The sequence below is a fragment of the Fulmarus glacialis genome, unplaced genomic scaffold (genome assembly GCF_000690835.1).
Source record: "Fulmarus glacialis isolate BGI_N327 unplaced genomic scaffold, ASM69083v1 scaffold16822, whole genome shotgun sequence".
Classification (NCBI taxonomy): Eukaryota; Metazoa; Chordata; class Aves; order Procellariiformes; family Procellariidae; genus Fulmarus; species Fulmarus glacialis.
The window spans coordinates 40173-62336 of record NW_009196063.1 but is presented as its reverse complement, the minus strand read 5'-3'; the positions used below and the strand labels follow the sequence as shown (position 1 = coordinate 62336).

Below are 22164 nucleotides of genomic sequence, written 5' to 3'. Positions count from 1 at the left end.
AATCCAAATCAAATATAAAATCATATCTTGAAGTGATGACAAAAATGCTATATAAGAATAGCTCTACCAAGTTGGATCAAGGAGCCGTTTAATTCAGCACCTCAGCTTCAGAGGATGCATAATGGAGAGTATAGACATGGCAAATCATGGAGTGATGCTCTCTTTGAATATATTCAGCCTCCAGCATTTTGTGACTCAGAGTTTCTAGAGCTGGTGACTTTGTATTTAATAGCTGTAGATGGCTAAATTCATGGAAGAAGACCTCAGTTTCTTTTTGAGCCGGTGTGAATTTTTTGCATCCATAGTAACATGTAATAGAGCAGTAGAGCAGCTCTTTCTCCTTTTCAATTTGCCACCTACTTGTTTCACTTGATTCTCTCATAGTACTAGAAATAGGTATCATGGACAAACTTCTCCATTACTGATAGTTTTATAGATTTCTCACAAACTTGCTCAGTTTTTAATTTCAGCTTGAAGAGTCCTAGTGCATTTTTCTGCATATAGGAGCCATTCTGGAATGTTACTTCTTGTTATCATCCTTTTTCTGAACTGTGATTCCCTTTGGGTTCTGCTGTCTTTTTTTTTGAGAATGAGGGACCAGAACAATACAGGACATTCAAGATACAGATGTCTTGTGGATGCATACAGTGGCATGTTAATGATTTTCTAGATTGTTCTCAATTTCATTATTTTTCATTATAAATAATACTTAGCATTTGATTGATTCTTGACTGCTCCTGAACACTGAGCCAGTTTTCTGTGGAAAAGAGCTGACCAGATGTAATCTAACTCAAATTGGAAGAATGTCAGCAACTGTTGCATTGTTTCATACTCATCTTTCATTTGTGCATTCCAGGACTTTTTAAATTTTTTTTGGTCCTTTGGGCACTATGGTGGACATGACAGATCAAATAAAGTGGTGAGCTTCATCTTCTGCAAGAACTAACTTCCCTTTACGTCTCAACAGCAGATTGTGTGCCATAATACAGTTGAGAGGTTAATGACGCTTTTTTGGTTTAATTGTTTTTTATTACTTATTCTCAGTCGTTGCACTGGTAGTGTCATGATTTAAATGAATACTGTCATCTCAGCATCTCCTCTTCACATTGTATTGACCATTACTGGCTGGTGTGGCAAAGAATTTGCTTGTTTTCACTGCTTTTCTGTCCAAGATATGGTGAAGTCGTTCTGTTGCTCTGCTTCATGTTCTGCTTAACCAAAATAATGCATGTCTAACTTTCATATTTAGCTGAGAGTTAGATCTACAGTTCAGGGTTATGTTACTTGGATGGATTTACAGGCAGATTTTTGGGAAACTTTAGTGATCTGTACCAGATGTCATTTCTGGCCCTTAAAGCCCCCTTTTGTCAAGAAAGAAAGATGCTTTGTAGTAACCCTTAGGCAAAGTAGCGAAAGCAAAATATTTTGATCTGTCTTGGAACAGTGATATCAGCCTCCTTTACAAGTTTCCTTGTTCTGGAGTGGATTTCATGTAGGGCACATGAACTTTAGGACCTCCAAAAGAGGTCTTTGTTCACAGACACTAATTTTATGTTTGTCTATTACCATGTTTCGTTATCCTCCTATTATAAATAAATAGGTCCAACCGGGATAACATTTATATTTCTGCTTTTTGCGAATACCTGAAGTACCTACAGGAGTTTTTCTCTTGTGCATCATAAAATGGGCAGTAGCTAAAAGTGTAAGTTGTCAATAATAAGGAATTAATTCCCTTCTCAGAAAGACACTTCATAAAAATGCTTTACTTTGAAAGCCTGGTGCAAGAGGGAAAACTGGATCTTGCATAGACAGTTGTTAAACAAGCCCTGCTGCACTTGTATGAAGAAGGGAAGTGAATCTGTGGCCTCATAGCAGCAACTAATGCTAAGCTTGGTTTTGTTTGTTTGTTGTTGTTTTGTTTGTTTTGGTAAATAAATGTCAACTCGAGTGTATGTTGAGGACACCTGTGATGAAGTAAAATAATTTGGGATCTTAGTGCTTGTGGAATTGATAGCACTTTGATCTTCATGATGTTTTACTGCAATGACTGTCCTATTTTAATATTCGTATGGGGTTGGGGCATTTCTGGTTGCGGTTTCCCAGGTTTTCTGTACATCTTTATTGCTGAAAGTAAGGAATGTTTAAGGAATATTCTTCAGCATTGTCAAATCAAGGTAATGTCTGTCTGTTTAGGTTTTTTTAGTCCGTCCCCCCACCACCACCACTTGCCCCTAGGCTGATGAACCACTGATACTGTTTCTTGCATTTCATCTCTAGAACAGGACCTACTAGGTATATGTAACAACACAACCTGGATGGAAGTCTCTTGTGCCTGCTTTTAGGTATGGGGATTCGTTTTAAAGGTCTAATCTCAAAGGCAAAGTAGTATTTGGACTATATCAAATTATTAGTTAACAGAGCCCCTTTATGCCAAATCAGCATTTGTTCTATTTAAGGCTAGACAGCTTCTTTCAGAAGTGTTCTTGTTGCAAAAAAGAGTAGAGATAAGTATCTGCCTTCACCAGAAAACAATGTTCTGTAAATCTAGTTGCCTGTTGGCAGTATTATCTGGGCTTGGGTTTTTCTGTTTTCTACCAAAAGTATTAGGATTCAGAACATCTACCCATGCTACCTTGGATGTCTGTGAGCTAGCAAGAGGAGGATATCTCTTAAGAAGTGTTTTGGGAAAACTCTTTCGTACTGAGCTCTATAAGGGCATAGGAGAGCGCTAAGGGTAAGGCCCTGATACAGATTCTGATCCTGAAAGGTATGAAACTATTGTACATGCAGATAACAAAATACATATGGATATGGCATTCTGAAAATCTGTAGGTATGCTGAGATGATTTAGCTTTCATTCTGTTACCCTATGTGAAATTCATATGGAAATTATTCAGAAATAACTGTTTGCCTTGCCAAACTTCCTCATGGCTCTACAGTTACGCTTTTCCAGACTTCTGTAGCATCTCATATCCACAGTATCTTAGATACTGCATCAAAAGTTTAAACTTTTGAGGGTGGGTGAAGGTTAAAGAAGTTGGATGTAGGCAGAAATCTTTTTCTAATACTCAATATAAAAGAAGATTTCATTCATTCTGATCAAGCCTTATCTAATTCGAGTTTCTGAAATAGGGAACCTTTCAATAATAAGCCAGTAACTTACAATTTAAGAGGTCATCTAAATGCAAATGCAGAAATTCAGTAAAAGCAGCTGAAAGAAACTGCTTTCCACATTTTTAGGAAAGATTGAGGGTTGGGAAGTGTTCCAGAACTTGCATCTTACTGGATCTTTCTGTGAATGATTGAATCTGTTTCTCTTCAACTCTTTACTGTGAAAAAAGGGTTGTATCCTAGTTACTAAAATACCGTGTTAAGTTAATTTCCAAAATACTTGCTCATACAGTATTTGTGTAAAGGAAGATAGCTGATTTGGATAGGCAGATTTGGTTTTAAATGTAAAAGCATCTTAAAAAAATTTCTCATCTGCTGGAGACTTATTATGCTGGAGACTTGTTAATGAGGGAACCAAAGCCAGAAAAAAGAATTGAAATGTAACTCCATGAAGGAGTTTCATGGTTGATTTGAAATATAAATTTGAGCTTTTATCTTGTTCTAAAATCCATAATCTACGTTATGAATCGCTGTCTAAACTTAAATGGATTTTTATTGTCTTCTGCTTGCTTTCCCTCTTGGAGGGGAGGGTCTTGCGTGGTGATATTCAACATGCTGTCCACAAACTGCTTTAGAGGAGTTTGTGGAAAGAAATGGAGGGAACAAACCCATTGTCACGAAACTTGTATTTGGTTTCAAAGAGCCTCAGCCAGCACAGAAAAGTTTTCAGGGGATCTGCAAGTAGAGCAGTGATTTTCTTCAGCCTTCTTTGTCCTCTTATTTTATAGCTTTACCATCTAAACACATTGAAGAAAAATGAATAAATCCTGGTTGTGGCAGGAAGATTCAAACTTAGTGTCTTCTGCAAATGTAATTCTTCACACTGCCAGATTTGATCCCCTTTTAGTAATAGAAGAAAAGAAGTAAGTGGTTAGTAAGAGAAGAAAAGATAACTTGAAGAAATACATTTAATGTAATAGCTCTCGAAATTGAATTTGGAAGGTTTTAGTTAAATCTCTGGCATGGTATAAAACAATTAGAAATCTGAAAAACTAACAAACAACCCCCCAGTGTAGTTTGTTCATTTTTTTTGTTTCGATCTGGACTTTTCATGTCCTCTTCCCCCTCAGTCTTTACCTCACTGCACAATATAATGTATGTTTTACAAGGTTGTTGCAGATTTAATTGTGCCGAGGTTGATGCAATGGCCTTTTGAGGGCTGCAGTCTTTGGATGCTCTACTGAAGTGACCCTTTCTGTTTCACTGAAGATGGAACACAAAATTTTGCCAACTCATTGCTTCTTTCTTCATGTTTCCTCATCCTTATCCATTTTGTAGTAATAGTTCAGCATTTTCTCTTAATCTTCTTGCAAGGGTCTGGTGTACTCTTTAGTCTTCTGCCTGAAACATTCTCGCTGTAGGCAGTGGTTTGCTGAATATGTAATTACACCGCATTCTTCTGTTAGATAATAAACAATATAACAAGACAAAGTGGAAAAACTTACTTTTTCTTAATACATACAGTTACATGTGGTTTGTTATCTAAATACACTCCCCCACATCCCAGAATGTGGGAGCTATTTGGATAAACACAGGACCTCTAAGGACTTATCCTTCTGGGATAAACAGATTTACTATAACGTGTGAATTATAATCTTAAAAAAAAAGAACAAAGCACTAAGGCAGTTATGTTTGTGAGGATACTGTATTTTTATAGACAGAATCATTTAGAATGAGACTAGCCATTCCTTAACAGACTTAAGTTGCCACCCTTTTCATTTAAAGCAATAGTGTATATTGAAGGTTTTGCATAGATTTTAATGAGCTCTAGTTGTGATTTTTGGTTTTGAAGTGGTTTGACTTCATGAGATTTTTGTCCTCAATCACAGAGTGAGACGAGGCCGTTTCTCTGTCCTGAATGACAGGACATCACTCATTGGGAAAGTAGCTGCATCCCTCCATTCCTTTGCCTGAAGACTGAATGGTGATTTGTCTTTTGTCAAATGAAATTCCTGAATTTTTCAGGAAGCCAGAGCTTTCCTAAGAACATAATTGTGATGGTGGTTTTTCAAGGAGGAAGCTTTTGAAAACATTGTCCTGTTATGTCCTTTGTTTGTTTGCTTGTTTATAGTGTCCTTAATCATTGGTGAATTCAAGTGGCAGAACAACATTACAAAAATAATCTTTTTTGTTCTGTTGATCTCTTTGTCTCCAGACAAACCTACCACCTTTCCTGAACCTCTGAAAGGAATGAAGTTTGTTCTACAACCACTTCCTTAGTTCACTATCTTTCCTGATAGAGAGGCAAGAGAAGACAAAACATTTTTACTTTTATTACACAAGTCCACGATAGAAAATAGGAGTATTAGTGGATGAAACACAGCACAAGTAGATAGCAGGACCAGAAAAATATGTGGTTTTGGTCAGCAAGCAATGTTATCTTTTCCATAGTAAAGAAACACGTTTGACTGTCAAAGTTCGTGTGTTCTAACTTTGATTCAAAGTTTTTAATTGCATATATTCTGTTTAGGGACCTTGATTATTTTGTTTTAGTTTCTTTGTAATGCTAGTAGATCGTTTTTTATTCTGGAGTGCAAGTGGACCTCCAGCAGTCTGTGTTTGTAGCATGGCCTTCTATTATAGTGCAGTCCAGTGGAAGTTCTTTGATACAGGATGGACCTAAATTGAAAATGAAAACAGAACAGGAGATTGATACCAGATATCTGCAAGTTGTTCAGTATGTACTTCCCCATTATGTTACACAGAGGAGAACATTTACTGCCTTCGCTTGTCTTAATTGTTCTCTTTTTTTTGTGTGTCCAATATTAATAATCCCTTTTTGACAATTTACTGTTAGATGAAGTTTTTTTTAATGATTTCTATAGCTTTCCAAGTTTAGAAAAGCTAAACTTGAAATAGTAGCTTTTTGATGCTTAAGGTAATTTACAATTATTTTGAGGGTTTATAATTCCTTGCACATGTACGCACACGTGCATATATACACAAAATAGGTAATGATGATATTAGTATCTCTACCACTGATCACTTTAAAAGGCATAAAGTAATCTCAGTCTGACACCACCTAGTAAGCCTTCTAGGTGTTTTTTTAAAAAAATTACCTTTGTCCCTTGTTTACTAAACACTCATCATGGTGTTTTCATAACAGAGTCTACAAACAAACCTAAAGCTCTCAGTACAGTAAAGATGCTGCCCTTAAATGCATTTTTCTTTGGTCATTTTAAGATAGTATTAAGCTTTGAAATTTCCCATCACTCACAGTGTGTTCTTGTCTCATCATATTCATTAGTCAGACCAGAACTAAATGGAAACTGATTGGATTCTTTTGATCAGACGCAGGCAAAGTTAATTAAATACCAGTGTTTTCTATGGCCAACCCACTTCTTTGGGCTGGTAGAATGCTGACAGCAGTGTCATAAATTCTTGTCAATCTGCCTGTCACTCATCGCTTATGAAAGTGCTGAGAGAAGGGACAAACAAATCTGTGAAATGTTAAGGGAAGAGGAAAGGCATGTTACATTTTCTTTTTTTTTTTTTGGTCCTTCTCAGCCTACTGCAGCCGCTGGCCTAGATGATTTTTTAAGGATGCTGGTACTCTTCAAGGCGTAATTTCTCACAGAAAAACTCAGTTGCAATAAGGGAATTACTCCATTCCACACTCCATGGCCCCCTGGACAAAATAAGCTTAAAATCTAGCTGCCTTTCAGAGCAAGTGTTTCATCAGGATACTAAACCAGAAAGTCAGGAATTTCGATGTCTGCCATACTGAGTAGTGCAGAGCCTCTCAAATGGCCTGTGTCTTCAGTGTTAGGACTGGTCTGTGTGGGAGTCATCACCTGCTCACCCAGGCTTTGATTGCCCATTTACGTAACTTCTCTGCAGTCTAGTGTTTGTATGGGGGGAAAAAAAACCCTGGAATTCCTTCGCAAACTAGAAAAGAAACACGATTACAAGCTGTTTCCTTCTTCTGTTTAGCATAACTGGTTTACAGTTTGGGGCTAAGGTGATTGAGGTGGTAGTTATCTCAGAGGCTGCAGAGCTTGCCTATAATTAGGGAAGGGGGGGGGGGCGGAATTCTGCAACTAAATGTGTATATGTTTACTTCTGTCAAAACTGCAGTAAAAGGTAACAGGATGGGGCATATGCAGAGCAGTCCAGGCTTATTTAGCAATGACGGCAAGGAAAGACTGTTCTGTGCTCCTCTGCAGCACAGAAAGCCCGGCAGGCTTTACTTTGACGACGTTTATGGGTAGGAGATCTAATTAGAAATAAGAACAATTTCAGTAAATAAAAAGTCATCAAAAAGACACAAAGAGCCAAAAATTGAGGGGAAGGTATTTTACAATAGTTTGATTTTGTGTCATCTTCCCTTGCTTTACAGTTGTGCTCTAAACCAGGAGTCTCCCAACTTAATTTGCTTGCTTAAGTATCGTCACAGAAAGAATTGATCAGCTATTGCAGGAGGAGGTATTCGCTGTCTTCTGGTGCATTCACACAGACCACCAAAAGTGCGGTTCCAGGCCTGCCTCTCCATCTTCCTCGGGTGCACAGTCAGATGTCCTGTTCTGTCTGACTGCATATTGTTAGGAATCAAAATTTGCCTAAACAACAATTCCTGTTTTCTTCTGGAGGAAAAAAACCTGCAAGCCAAATTACTTTTTTCTATACCACTTTGTAGCTTGAATGGTGATTTCCTATTCTTAAAAATTGCAGGGAGTACAAGTGTCTCGTAAAGAAGCTCCAGCTCTCGTCGTATGAGAACATAGATGCCATCAGGGGACTGGGTGGCAAATTTGTTTGGAAATGCTCTCTTGCTCCCATCCCATCCCATCCCATCCCATCCCATCAATAATTAAAAAAACCCAACCTGGATACTGAAGTAAAACCTATTCATATGACTGCCTTCCAGTATCTAGCATTTTTTGTTGTTTTTAAACAATTTAAATACTTAAGCATTTAATGCTATGCTGGCGGTTTGCAAAAAAGTTTTTGAGAGGCAGTATTGAAGAGACTGTTGATGTCCAGCTTGACAGCTGCTTGTCTCAGAAGTACGTGCCAGGAATTTCACCTCACTGTTTACTGTTGAGATACCTATTAAATAGATCAGAGTAATTCCAAGAATAAGAAAGTTAAAACTAAACCAGAATGATGTGGGAAAGTAAGATGGAAATAAGCGAGTTCATTGTGATATTTTCGATAGGTTTTTAAATAACCTCATATGAGAGCTCTTAAAAATAATTGTGTATAGAATTCCATGCTGTATTTTGCCGTTCTTTTAAAGCATGTGCATTTTATCAATAAAAGAAAACATAAATACAACAAGCGTTGTATAGATAAACCTTGCAGGTTTTATCAGAGCCTGTCATTTTCAAGTTTTTTATCATGATCCAGGGCATATTTGAAATTTGTGAAGTGCTTGTAGATATATTGAAATGCGACATTCACCCCTGTACTGCCACTCCTTTTAGATTACGCTGCAATAAGAAGCACTGCTAGAGCCTTTTCATTATTCCAGCCAGCTCCCTCTCAGATTGTAGTCATAAATCTTTGCAGCTTAGTTGCACTTTCTGAAAAATACAGGGACTCATAAATTAAAAATAAGATTCAGAATCCTGAGTAACTTTTACATTTCTGAAAAGTTAACTCATTGAAAAATATTTTCATCTCACCTATTTAATTTAAATTAAGTCAGTTTGTGTGTGTTAGGATTAATGTTTCTCCGGATCTGTTCTTGGCATATGTATTTCTTAATTTTTAGCTTTTAAGCATAACTTTTCGTGTGATGTTTAACTCTAGAAGGAGCATTTTTCACATCTGCTTGGAATCTTTTAGGTCCATTGAGACTGCAGGACTTGAGGCAAGCTCAGCAGGAGGGGTTTTCTGACAGTCTTACAGAATCCTTAGAGAGCCAAAAACTTTGAGACATGGGAACATGGCTCTAGCTGGAGGCACATGAACCAAGTCTGAATTCATCAGAAAAGCTGAATCACTGGATGAGTAACTGTCCCTAACAATCAGATGACATAGCATCATGTGTGTTTACCAGGCATAGCTTTAAAAGCTTTGAGGAAAAGAGTTTCTGAGTACATTAAGCTTTAGGTTTTTTGATTGGATATACCTCTATGTTTGAGTTGCAAAAAAATCTCTATGCTGTTGCAGCATGTCAAAGATTTTTGTTGTTTGTGTTTGGAAAATAATATGTAATTAGTTATGGTAGTGTTCTCTGGATTTAAAAATCTGTACAAGGTAACCTGATCTACTCTGATGTAACATAATGCTCCAAATACTTGTTTCTGCATTTTAGATTTCTGGTTTCTTAACAGTGTTCTTTCTTTCATCTTGCCACTTTTAATTAATTAAAACGGAATTTTGCTCCAGCTCTAACGTTAAATCCACTGAAAGCCTGAAGCTCCAGTCCGCCTTCTGTATGTTGAGCTGGTACTACACAAGATGAACAATATAACATGTTGCACATAAATTTAGTATTAGAAAAACGAAAAAGCAAATTAAAAATATGTGATTTTTTTTTTTTACAGATATCTGTGATGAGACACGTTCTGTGCTTTCTTAAATCCAGAATTAGTGTTACCTAGATAAAGGTGTTCATTATTTATATCAAATAGAACAGGTGAAGCCGAAAAGACAAAATGTAACTAACTTCATGAAATTATTTTAGTTGATGAATAAATGTCGGTGTTGCTGAACTTCGTTATGATGCAGTAAAAATGTGTGTCTATCACAGGGGAACACAAAACTCCCTTGTAGTTAAATCTATCCCTTGAAGTGGAAATAGTTCTGTAATTGTTTTCCAATAGCTAAAATAGCTTTAGAGCACCAGCTGAGCACTCACAAACTTTTAGTGCGAGAACTGGAACAGAAAAAAAATTTTGCAAAAGGGTGTGGGGAAGGGTTCATGTCACAAATTCTCAGTATGTAAAAAGACAGCTGAAAGATGCAGAGTTTGGGGTTTTTTAACTGGTTATTTATGTAGTTTTTATTCAGACATAAAGACAGTATTTCAGTCTATCCTAGTTTGGGAATTTCTTTATTTTTATTTTTTAAATCTAAGAACACCTTTGTGTGTATAGCGCTTAACTTGATTAATAATATTCAGTACAGAGGGAGGTTGGTTCTTCCACATCTACATCCAGTGCTCAGTTAATATGTTTGAAATTAAAGTAAGCCTTCCTGATGGTCTCTCAGCAGTTATTCGAAAAGATAAAGGCAAACCACAGCTTACTTGCCAGTATTTCTAACTAAAAACAAAAACATAAATGGAACTTGGAATTTTTTTGCTGTGAGAGAACAAAAATTATGACTTAAAGTTTTTATTACACATGAAATATAATTATTGTTTGTTAGCAAACATGATAGCTCTTTATTCTGGTGAACTATTTCTTATTTCCCTCCTTCCATTACCACTCTGTGTTTTTACATATAATGAGAATGTTTAAACAGAATACGAACTGTAGTTTGTTGTTTATTTTTCTGTGCTATTTAGTAATCCTAGTGCATATCTGAAGAAATATGGTGATAGATTTTGGGGTTTTTTTTCTTTTTTTTATCTTTTAAGGTTCCTGCTAAGAGAGATCCAACTCAAAGTACCATCAAAGAAGATAAAGTCCATCTGTTGAAGTATAATATAGGAGATCTAGTGTGGTCAAAAGTGTCTGGTTTTCCATGGTGGCCATGTATGGTTTCTGCTGATCCTGTTCTCCATTCCTACACTAAACTAAAAGGTATGTCAGCGATGCTACAAACATCCAGATTTCTTCAGGTATACATAACCATTATTTTGTGAAAATTCTGTTCTTCATTTTATCTATTCAGTTGTATCAGTAACTGAATCAGCTCCTTGTTGTCAAGAGGAGTGTTAAAATCATGTAAACACTATTCTTGAGTGTGTAGCAGACGGAGCTTTTTTTCCAGTGTGTCTTTTTAACTCTGACCGTTCTCTGAAAGGTATCAAAATTGTGATCTATGAAACTGTGTGGAGTCTTATTAAAAAAATTATCTGATGGTACTTTCCGTTGTCTTTATGGAGATGCTTGGAGAAGTGATACGGGCTAAAAATTTTATTGAAAGCTAATGGGAATTAAATACTCCTGATGATTATGCTTTACTAAAAGCAATCGGTAATTCAGGCAGCTAAATTTTCTGTGATTCATGGAACCAATACTGTTATCTACAGGCAAAATTATTTGATTCTAAATGCAGGGACTACCACATGTTAATGGAATTTTAAAGTAGGAATCTGTACAATTTCTTGATCTCGTTTGCAGCTTTGTTCTCTGTTCCGATACCTGAAACTTATCTGTGCTGGTTGTAGAACGATAAAGTAATATAGGTTGGAAAGGACCTCTACAAGTCATATGGTCTCCAAATTAGAGCAGGTTGCTCAGGGCCTTATCCAGTCAAATATTTAATGTCTTCAAGGATGGAAACTTTACAGCCTTTCTTGGGCAACTTGTTCCAGTGAGTGGCAGCCGTTATGGCAAGAAGACTTTTCCCTTTATCTAGTTGAAATTTCTTTTGTTTCAACCTGTGTCTGTTGCCTTTTGTATTAGTACTATGTGAATCAGATTGATTAGGCACAATTTGCCCTTGGTGAGTCTATGCTGGCTATTTCTAGACACCTTGTCTTTCATGTGCTTGGACATGTCTTTTAGGAGAATTTGCCCCATAATCTTGTAGGCATTGAGAGTAAACTAGTCAGCCTAGCTTGTAGTTCCCCAGATTGTTTTTGTTTTTCTTGAAGGTGTGATGTTTGCACTGTTTGCCTTTTTCCAGTCATTGGGTATCTCCCCTGGTGGTTGAGACCTTTCAAAAATTATAGAGATCACCCGTACATCATATTGGCCGACACCTTCAGCTCCTTCTGAGGCATCTCATCTGGTCCCATAATCTCATAGATGTCCGATTTGATTAAGTGCTCTCTGACTTTTTCTCAATATGCTGTGGGTAGTGCCTCAGTCTTGCAGCCTTTATTGCTAGACTAAGGGACTTGAAGGCTTGGGGGCAGATGTTATAGGTTAAAAACCAAACAAACAGACAAAACCCGTAGACAGAGAAGGCATAGAGTATCCCAGCCTTTCTGTGTCCTTTGTCACCCAGTCTCCTGCCCCAGTGAGCGTTCCTTAGCCTTCCTTTTGCTACTGTTGTATTTACAGAAAATCTTCTTGCTGCATATTACATCCCTCGCTAGTTTTAACTCCAGCTGAGCACTGTAAACTGTTTTTTACTACATTTATGCCAAACTGTACTGAAAGTTCGGAAAACGGAATCCAGAAAACTTGCAGATTAAGGAGAAAAGCAAGAAGTTAATAGGAATATCAAACCAAAGTAGGAGCACATAACTTTGTTTTGATATTTATGCTTCTAAATACTTTCATGTATTTTATTAGATCAAGCAAAAGTATCGGCGTCTATTGTTATGAGCAGAGTAGGGCATTTACTTGTCACTGCAGATTTCAGTAACTTTTAACTGTGTATTTCCAAGTCTGGGAAGGGAGTGTTTTTGTGGTTTTGTTTTTATGTAGTTTTCAAGGGTTGCACTGAGAACTTGGAAAATGGACTAGAGTATACATCTAAAATTTGCATTGGAATTACAAATTTACAATGTGGAGGGACCATAAACATGTAGGATTAGAAATCAGAAGAGTCTTGATACTTTGGAGGTGTGGTCTGAAATAAATGCAGTTCAGTAGGAGTAAGTGTTGGATTTTTACAGTGGTAGGTGATCAAGCTCGGAAATGAGTAGAAAGCTGCATTTTCGCAGAAAGGAATCTGAGAGTTATAATAACCCATTGTAGTTTTCTCTGCAGAAAGACCAAAGTCACACTGACATAAATTAATAGTGCTGCTTATAAAAAGCATGAAGTAGATCCTTTGCTTTGCCAGTGGTGGCATGGCCTCAGCAGGAGTACTTTGTTCATTTTGTCCTGTTTGGGCCATCTCATTTCCAGAAACGTGGACCAAACAGAGAAGGTTCTGAGGACAGCGTGAACAGAAATCTAGGAGTCTATCTGCACGAGCAGACTGAAGGAACTGGGGCTGTTTAATCTGACAAGGAGGAGCTAAAGGAGAACCCAGTAATTGGCCTTAAATAACTTAAGTTACATGCCAAGAAGAAAAAACATAAATTCTTCTTGTTCTGGGAAGAAGAGAGCGTAGTAGCAATGAATATTTAGACTACATATTAAGAAGAACTTGGAAGGGATAAAGATAGTGAAGCATTGGGGTGGATTGCCTGGAGAAATGGTGTGATCTCATTCATAGGAGGTTTTTAAGAACAAATTGAATGAGGATCTCTAGGATTTTAGCTAGATTCAATGTTGGTAGTAAACTAAAAGGCTAATTGAGAACCCTTTCAAGCATTCATACAATTGCTAGATTATAGACAACTCAGGCAAATGTTTCTTGTAGCAGTCTTTCAGAGTTTTGATCAGGCAGTCCCTGTGATTTTAGTCTTTGGATTTTTAGGTCTATTATGAGATAAGGAGCTGGATTTTGAGAGAAATAAAGCTGTTTATTTGTTCGTAACTGAATTACTCTGCTCCTTAAAAGGAGCAAAGTTTTTGCTTCATTATCAAGAATCTCTGTGGTAGCTTTTTATAAGAAACTATAGAAATAGATCTAGCAAAAATGAGTGTCATATGTCTGAATGCAACCTGTGGAGTACTAACAGAAAGAAGGGCCCACATACTTGGAGATGTTAACTTCCATCTCTTTGTAGTAATATGGATGATGGTCATTTCTGACATTTGCTCTGGAGTTGGCTTGGAGCCTGCCTTTTCCTTCAGGAGGTTTGACTAGGTCTGGGCAGCCGTCATAACTGATAAATGCACACTGATGTGCATATTTCCATCAGTACGTATTTCCAGTCTTGTATTATCTTCCACCTACCATTTATTCTTGAGGCATTATCGAAAGTCTCCTGTTCCAAACAGAAGAGTTCTTTTATCTGGGAGTTGTAGAAGTACTCAGCTACGTCTCTGTATTTCTCATTTCTAGGATTAGGATCAACAGTGTTTGTAAACAATCTGAATTTCTGGATGCTAATACTTGATTTCATCATTCCAGCTGGTTAGACATGAGAAAAGTTTGTAACTTTCAACTTGCAGGATACACACTTTCATGTAAGAGGGTCCATACTGAGTCAGACTAAAATTCCATCGCATTCAATATCCTGTCTCTGACTGTGGTCAACCACAGATGCTAGGGTGCAGAAAAAGACAATGGTGGTGGGTCCCCAGAACACTCTCCCAAACCTTCAATAATTAGTGGTTCCAGGATTCTGTGAGCCCAAAACGATGTCCTTGTATGTAACAATCCTTAATGAATTCTGTTACTTTATCCAGGAGCATTGATACGAATTCAGCCCACAGAAGATACCTGAAGATTCACAAATAGGTTCAATGATTCTAGTGGTAGGCACTATTATTTAGGCTCGTTAATTAGGCAGTTACAGCTGTCCAGCATTATATTGTAAAAGCAATAGTGTCTGTGTCTACTTGGAACTGGGCTGATGGCTGCTCAGAGGCAGATCTTTACAGGTCGTTGTAAATGTAGTCTGTGCCATCTCTCTGTCTTGCAGCTAGAACATCCTGGTAAAATATGAAAATTATCCTTTATTTCATCATAGCTTAAGTCATTGGAGCTCCGTAGTCCCTAGTTAAGCCACATTTTCTTGATGAGGACAAAATAATTACTGTGCAAGAGAATTGCTCCTGACTATGCATTACTAGAACATGTATTAGGCTACTAGATTGGATCTGTGATTTTTTTTTCTACGTCATTCCTCTAGATTCTCATATCTGATCTCAAATGAGTCCTCATAAGTCTAGAAAACCCAGTAATAGTGCGTGAAGCAACCACCTAGAAGTATTTGCTGATTAAGGTAGAAGACATGCAGTGTATGAATAACCTAGCAAAATCTAGACCTAGTTTGAAGACATCTGTAATGGAGAACTGCGACAGTTATTTGTTCTCACTGGGTAGACATCCTTACCTGATTTCCTCTTCTTCCCAGACTACATGTTAGACATACTAATGTGGTGACACCTTGAAGAACCATAGGTACTGGGGGCGGGGTGGGTAACTGATCCTTTTCTAGCAGGACTGAATTTACAAACACGAAAGTGTAGGTCATCACAGTTAAAATCTTCACTATTTTTAAATGAGACCCTACTTTGAACACGTAGACAACAAATCTGCAAGTTTTAATGAAGGAGGTGCTAGAGGACGTCTTAAGTCTGATTCTCTTACCTCTGCCTTTTAGAAGTTTGTTGTTAACTGTGAAATCTTCAGTGAATTTTGAAGATGTTGTCTTCCCCCTTCACTGTAGAATAGCTGAGATCTTTAGAAGGGGAAGGTTGTATGCCTATATCTTACTACAGTGAGCCAGTATTCCTCTTTACAGTCTTAGAAGAATGAATGTTTCTTGTCTAGGTTTCAGAATTGTTCTGTTATCTTCCTGCTCTCCCTTCCACCACCCAAATCCTTTTCATTTCTTGCTTTGATTCCTTAAAAGCTTGGTTAAGATGAAGTTGTGATTGCAAGTGTTAAAACTAGCTAAAGTATGTGTTTCTATTCAAGAATATTAAAAGATAAAGTTTAGGCTAATCAGATATGAGGCTGAGTGCACAGGCTATCCAAACTTTGGAAACTTTTTCAAATGTAGCATTTTCAGAAATAACCAGGCCTAAATGTAAGTTAATATACATGAAAAGCACTGACAGATGATTGTAACCTTAAGTTAATTTAGTAAAGCATATTCTTGTTTGGAATTAAACTATTGGGCTTTTGTGTCAAACTTCATAGATTATAGCTCAGAGACTTTCAAGATGGTTAAATGGTTTTTTGAAAGGTTAACCAGTTGTACTGTGCTTTTGTCATGGTAACTATAGTAGCTTACAAAAGACTTCAAGTCTGAAAGAGACTGTCTGCAGAGAACAACCTAAGTTGTATCTTAAATACATTCGTTTTTAATTTTCAGGACAGAAAAAGAGTTTTCGTCAATATCATGTTCAGTTTTTTGGAGATGCCCCAGAGCGAGCCTGGATATTTGAGAAGAGCCTTGTGCCCTTCAAAGAAAAAGACCAGTTTGAACAATTATGCCAGGAAAGTGCAAAACAAGCCCTCACTAAAGCAGAGAAAATAAAGGTAAGAGGCTACCACGTCAGACAAGATTTGCAGCTTTTTATATTACTGTTACAGCTATGTACAGATATAAATAGATATTCTAGAAAGCTTTAAAGACAGCTTGTTTTACAGAGGCTTGTCGTGTTGTATTTTACTTATAGATTCAAAGAATGGGATGGTTTACCACTGTTTGTTACTTTTTAAAAATCAGTACTCTTCTGCTTTGTCATTGATTCATGTGTGGTATCAGTACTTTCAAATACAATTCCATTTGAATGTTTGAATTATAATTATGCATTACACTTAGCCTCTTAGAATTGTTTTGTGTTAATGTTGGCATTTTGAAATCAAAAGTGGGCAAATTTCTCACACTGTCGTCTTATCTTGCAGATGTTAAAGCCTGTTTCAGGAAAGCTGCGGCCACAGTGGGAGATGGGTGTTAAGCAAGCAAGTGAAGCAGTAGGCATGACAGTGGAAGAACGGAAGGCCAAATACACCTTCATCTATGTTAGGGACAGACCTCATCTTAATCCTCGAGTGGCAAAGGAAGTTGGCATTGCTGTGGAACCATTAGAGGAGATAGATGAATCATCTTACTCAAACGAAGAAACCACTCAAAATCTGAAATCGATGAAGGAATCTGGCATTCCTAACAAGAGGAGGAGAAGGACATCAAAATTGTCTGCCACTGATGATACACAAGAAAGCAGTCAGTCGGGGACTAAGAATACTACTCCTCAAAAGTCATCTGAACAGGCAGAATCCAAAAGAGGGATAGGCTCCCCTCTCAATAGAAAGAAAACTCCAGCATCTACTCCGCGAAGCAGAAAGGGCGATGCAGTATCTCAGTTTTTGGTCTTTTGTCAGAAGCACAGAGATGAGGTTAGTCTCTTTTAGCTGTTATTATTGTTGATTGCCTCTTCTCATTTCTGTACTTAAAGAAACTTCTTTACTTCAGTTGACAAAAACTAGTTGTTACAGTAGAATTCAAAATACTCTGGACTTGACAAGGTATGCCTGCATCAAATCTTAGTCTAGACAGGAACAGAGAAAGAAGGAAATGTAGATGAGCAATATAAACAAGGTAGTGATAATGCCATTGTACTTTAAGCATGAGTCATGTTAGTATCTTCCTACATAATCTAATAGTCCTTTGTATTAGCCATAATTTTTTTTAATGTATGTAAAATATTGTAGATATGCATACATATGCTCAGGCAAATATAACAAAGGTTATGCTGTTTATGGCAATCTTACTTTGTAGTTAGCTTGTACATTGTTTCTGAAGATGTGGCTCAATTCCTTTGGTTTGTTCCCTTGTCTTTGAACTACTCAAAAACTCGATTTACCCACCTGTAATCTTTTGCTGAGCTTCAAGAGAAGGTAGTTAACAAAGCTTGTAAAAATTACTGTCAGTGTGCAATCTGCTGGGACAGCAACTGTGTCCTCTTGAGAGGATTACACTCCAGGACAAGGTAGAATAAATAAATACCTTAATATCAACATTTCTTAGGAAGACTGTTAGAGGTATAAAAGCAGTACTGCTGTTCTAGCTCATTACTTCAAAATCATGACCATTGTTTTCCTTCCTTACAACCCTCTGCTCCATTTGCAGTACAATTCCATGCACTGAAAGAAGCATGAGTTCTCATATTTTCTTGTAGTTGTACTATTCCATAATACCCACAGAGTGACCAGAAAGTGAGTGGTGACTTTGTCACACTCCCTAGCTTCTGAATGGTTGACTTCATTATGAGGTGTTTGTGTTAGAAAACATTAATAGATACGAACTTATAAAGCAAAATTGAAAAACAGATTCTGTTGTATGGAAGTCAATTAGTTGTGGTTCAACTTAGGATCTTTTTAGATCATTGCGACTTAAGCTAACATTGAGAATGAAGCTGAACACAGCGTTAAATATACTTTTTAGTGGCTTTGGTTAAATTGACAAGAGCGTTGGCAGTTCAGTTTGCTGGCTCCAGAAGGGAAAGGGTTTTGTAGCCAACTATTAAATACAGATTTTAACATATTCATTATGAAAAGCTCTATGGGTAAATTACGTGTCTCATGTTTGAGAGACCTGAGTTCTGTTTCCAGTCCTTCTATAAGTAACCGTGTGTCTTGTATAATGGCAAGGGGGAATTTCCTTGGCCTTTAAGGTAGGTAGCGAGAAGTCTTGTGCAATATTGAGAGACATGAAATTACTTCTCTGGAAGAAATGAGGTTATTATGACTGGTTTTATGGATTCTTAGCCAAATGTATCTTACCACAGAAGAGACATGCTGAGTCTCTGATGTTATATTTCTATTTTTTGTGCCAGTTATCAAGCTTCATTCCCTACTATGGTTATACTGTAATTCTCAAATTAATAGATGGAAAATATGAAGACTATTGCAATATTTGACATTGAGGAATTGCTTTGTCTTCAGTGTCATTTCAGGAAACTGAAAAACTTGCGTAAGCTTGAAAATCACACTGATGATAGTGGCTAATATTGCACAGAGTTGTAAGTAGAAGGAAGAGAGTTTCAAAATATTACATATATTTAGAGAGAGGACATCCTACCATTTTTGCTTAGAATATCTTTTAATAAGATCAGTCATGAAAACCCAAATCCACCTGATTGTGGGATCCATTCTAATAGGTACGGCAGCACTTCTGTATGTAGAACAGAACTAGGTTACGAAAACTGCAGATACCAGGTAACTGCAGATCACAGTCTCTCCAACCGATCAGGGCAGTAGAACCTTTTTTTCCTTTCTCTTGATTCAAAGTTACTGGCAAAGAGGGGAAATACCATTTTAGATATTCATGCTTCTTGCACAGAACCTAAGTTACCTGAGTTTAGTTAACACTTCCAGCCTGTCATCTTGCTTTTAAAATGGTAGTTTTGTGCCTTCGGTGGACGGTGGAGATTATATCCAAACTAGTATTTGGAGTTTCCCCTTGCGTTAGGCTTATCTGGTTCAACTTGCATGGTTTGCTTTCCATCCAAGAGTTTGTTTTGTTGCTGTTGTAGATGTTTTGATGCTTTAGAAGGAGTGATAACATTGGTCAAAAACCAGACCTGTTTTTGAGCTACTTATATGGGTGGCATCTGAGAGTTTAGTGTATGGCTACTTTAGTATTTGCATGTAGAAACTTAGAAGAAAGGAAAACTATGGATCCAGAAGAGGCTCTCTGGCCCCCAGACTTGGGAAGGGATGGAAGTGAATGGAAGGGAGTGACTGAAGACTTCTCTTTTGGACCCTCTAATAATCATGAGCTCTCTTAAAAGTAGAGCCATTTCTGCTGTGTCTTGCTTGGAGTCAGGCTTTGTGTGGTAGTAGGATTCATATATTGGTTTGGTTTTATTAATTACTACTTTTTGTGTTACTTTTCTGGGGATAGGAGGGTGAGGCATAGTTGAAATTTTTAGAAATGAATGATGGCTGCTGGAAGACTGGATGAACTGCTGGAAAACATTTTTAATGATTTAAGAGGCATGCTTCCCCGAGGGAAGTGTTGAAAGCTTGGAGCACTTTCATGGTTGTAGTGACGCATTAAGTATTCTGTGCTGTTACCAAAGGAGTAGATATATTTTGTACTATTGGCATTCTTATGTGCTTCCCCAGTGAAATATAACCATAGTAATCATTAGAAGGGAATGTCTGACTTGAGATAAAGGTATCGTTCAGTGAGAGGCAGACAGCTATGCTGTTTATATTAATTCATTGATTTGGGCCTTGAGTCTGTTTCGAGGTAAATAAAGAAATAATTTCACTAGCAGGGTTTACAATTGAAGATTTCTGCATGCATAAGGAGTTGTTGAACATTAAGACAAATAAGGGCAAAGATAATATGCTTTGCTTGGATGAGCTAGGACGTGCCTGGTCTAGTTACCATGTTTTCCACATCTATAGTGATATTAATTCCCAGATCCAAGAAAAGATCTTCCATGTGTTCTGTAACATAGTCAGAATAAGTACCTGGGAGAAGTGCATAATTTTCATGTACAGCAAGATACCTGATACATCATTTCCAGTATGTATGCCAGCATTGAGTATTACAGTATGAAGACTTTGGAGAAGACTGCTGGGCGTTTTCCTTGGAGGCCTTCTTTGCAAGGATCCCTTAACCATTAAGAACCATGAGTGTGTTTTGCTTGTCATTTCACAGCGCTCCTAGTCAGTTGAAAGTTGTTTTTATTCCTATTTTGATGGGACTGGAGCTGATGTTAAACTCTATCTCATTTGTGCGAACAAAGCTACTTATTTCTTAGAGAATTAAATAACTCTGTGCCCTAGTTGAGCACAATGAACTATACACTTAGTGACAATGGTCAAAATTGATGCTAATTCACTTTCACAAAGAAGTGAGATTTGTGGGAGGGGTATCTTGTGAGTCTGTCTACGTTCTCCCCTCTCAATAACTTTTTTGACATTGTTGGATTTTAATCAAATTATTGAGTAGAGGCCCTCAAAGGTAGTTGTGTTTTCCAAGCTTTATGCAGATGGGTTATGCCAGATAGAAGCAAGAGAATTCTTAGTACTCTACTAGGGGGGAAATTACAGCATGAGTTTCCATACTAGACACTGAATAATCCCAGTGGAAGGAAGGTAATACAACTCTTCTAACCCCTGGAAAAACTTGTCATGCTTGTATCTTGTTTGACAACAGGAAATGCAATTTTAAGACACTTAAGTTCTAAGAAATTAGGTTTAATCATTTCCACTTATTACCGAAAATTTGTATTTCTGTTCTGTTGAATGATGTTACTGTTTGAACGCTTGGCTTTGTTGGCCTAGTTTTTATTTTGCTCCGTGATTTTAGGGTATTGGTTGCATCACTCCAGGAATAGGATTTTGGGGAATGCTGGGTAATGAGATGGGAAGGTGTTTTTAAAGCTACTGTTTCATTTCTGTAGATCCTACAATCTTAGAGTTTTCTGACTTCTGTGATTAATCAAATCTGGTTTTCCTTAAGTAGAAGTATGGGAATACTCAAGGAGTTTGGGAGGATTTTTTCTTTGTTTTTAATATTGGATTTTCTGTTGTGTTGAATAAATGTCTAGAAACTCTCTTAAATTCCATGTTGATGGCTATTATGTGTCATGCGCATCTTATTAAGAAAAGATGCACAGCTTTTTGAGTGCCTAATATTCATATACATAGTATAAAATGATGAATTAATACAGGAAAATGTTGCATCGGATGCTAGCTTGTGTAAATCTCTCTGGTAAGATAGGTGTAATGAATTCTATGTTTAATAAGTTCTCATATGAATTGATGGATGTCTTTGTAGGCAAGCATATATTCCAATATTGCTTGTCTGTCTTTTGTGGTATAGATTTAAACTTCATCAAGAAATAATACAATTTTTTTTGAATGACCACAAGACCAAGATTTACACTTACTCCATTTTTTGAATGTTAAAAGGCAAATACATACTTCCAAAATGATTCTTAATACTTCTGAATATGGTAGTAGGTTTTGGGGTTTTTTTTAGAGAGACAGAGAGAGAGAAGTGGTTATTCAAAGAAAAACTGGATACAGCAGGTTTTAATCTAGTTCTGTCTACATCAGAAATGCTAGATAACTTGTTTGTATCCAGTTTTCCAAAGCAATAGAAGTATGTACGCCATTCTTTTCAATGGTCACCTTTTTTTAATACAACCCTATTTCTGCATGTATAGGTGGTTGCTGAACATCCAGATGCTTCAAGTGAGGAGATTGAAGAATTGCTCGAATCGCAGTGGAACATGCTTAGTGAAAAACAGAAAGCTCGCTATAACACAAAGTTTGCCATAGTGACCTCTCCCAAATCTGAAGAAGACTCTGGTAAACGTAAAACTGTGCTAGTGTACTCTAACTAAATTTGATATACATAGTGGTGTTAAACTAAGCACATAT

General features: G+C 37.1%; 1 protein-coding gene across 1 annotated transcript in view; it reads left to right on the top strand.

The window, feature by feature from the left end:
* Window positions 1-22164, top strand: part of WHSC1 (Wolf-Hirschhorn syndrome candidate 1) — a 60468-nt gene that overhangs the window by 5503 nt on the left and 32801 nt on the right. The window contains exons 2-5 of the mRNA XM_009572090.1: window positions 10703-10868; window positions 16127-16293; window positions 16663-17154; window positions 21948-22092. Coding sequence (XP_009570385.1) covers window positions 10703-10868; window positions 16127-16293; window positions 16663-17154; window positions 21948-22092 — 970 coding nt within the window. The remainder of the gene's footprint in view (window positions 1-10702; window positions 10869-16126; window positions 16294-16662; window positions 17155-21947; window positions 22093-22164) is intronic.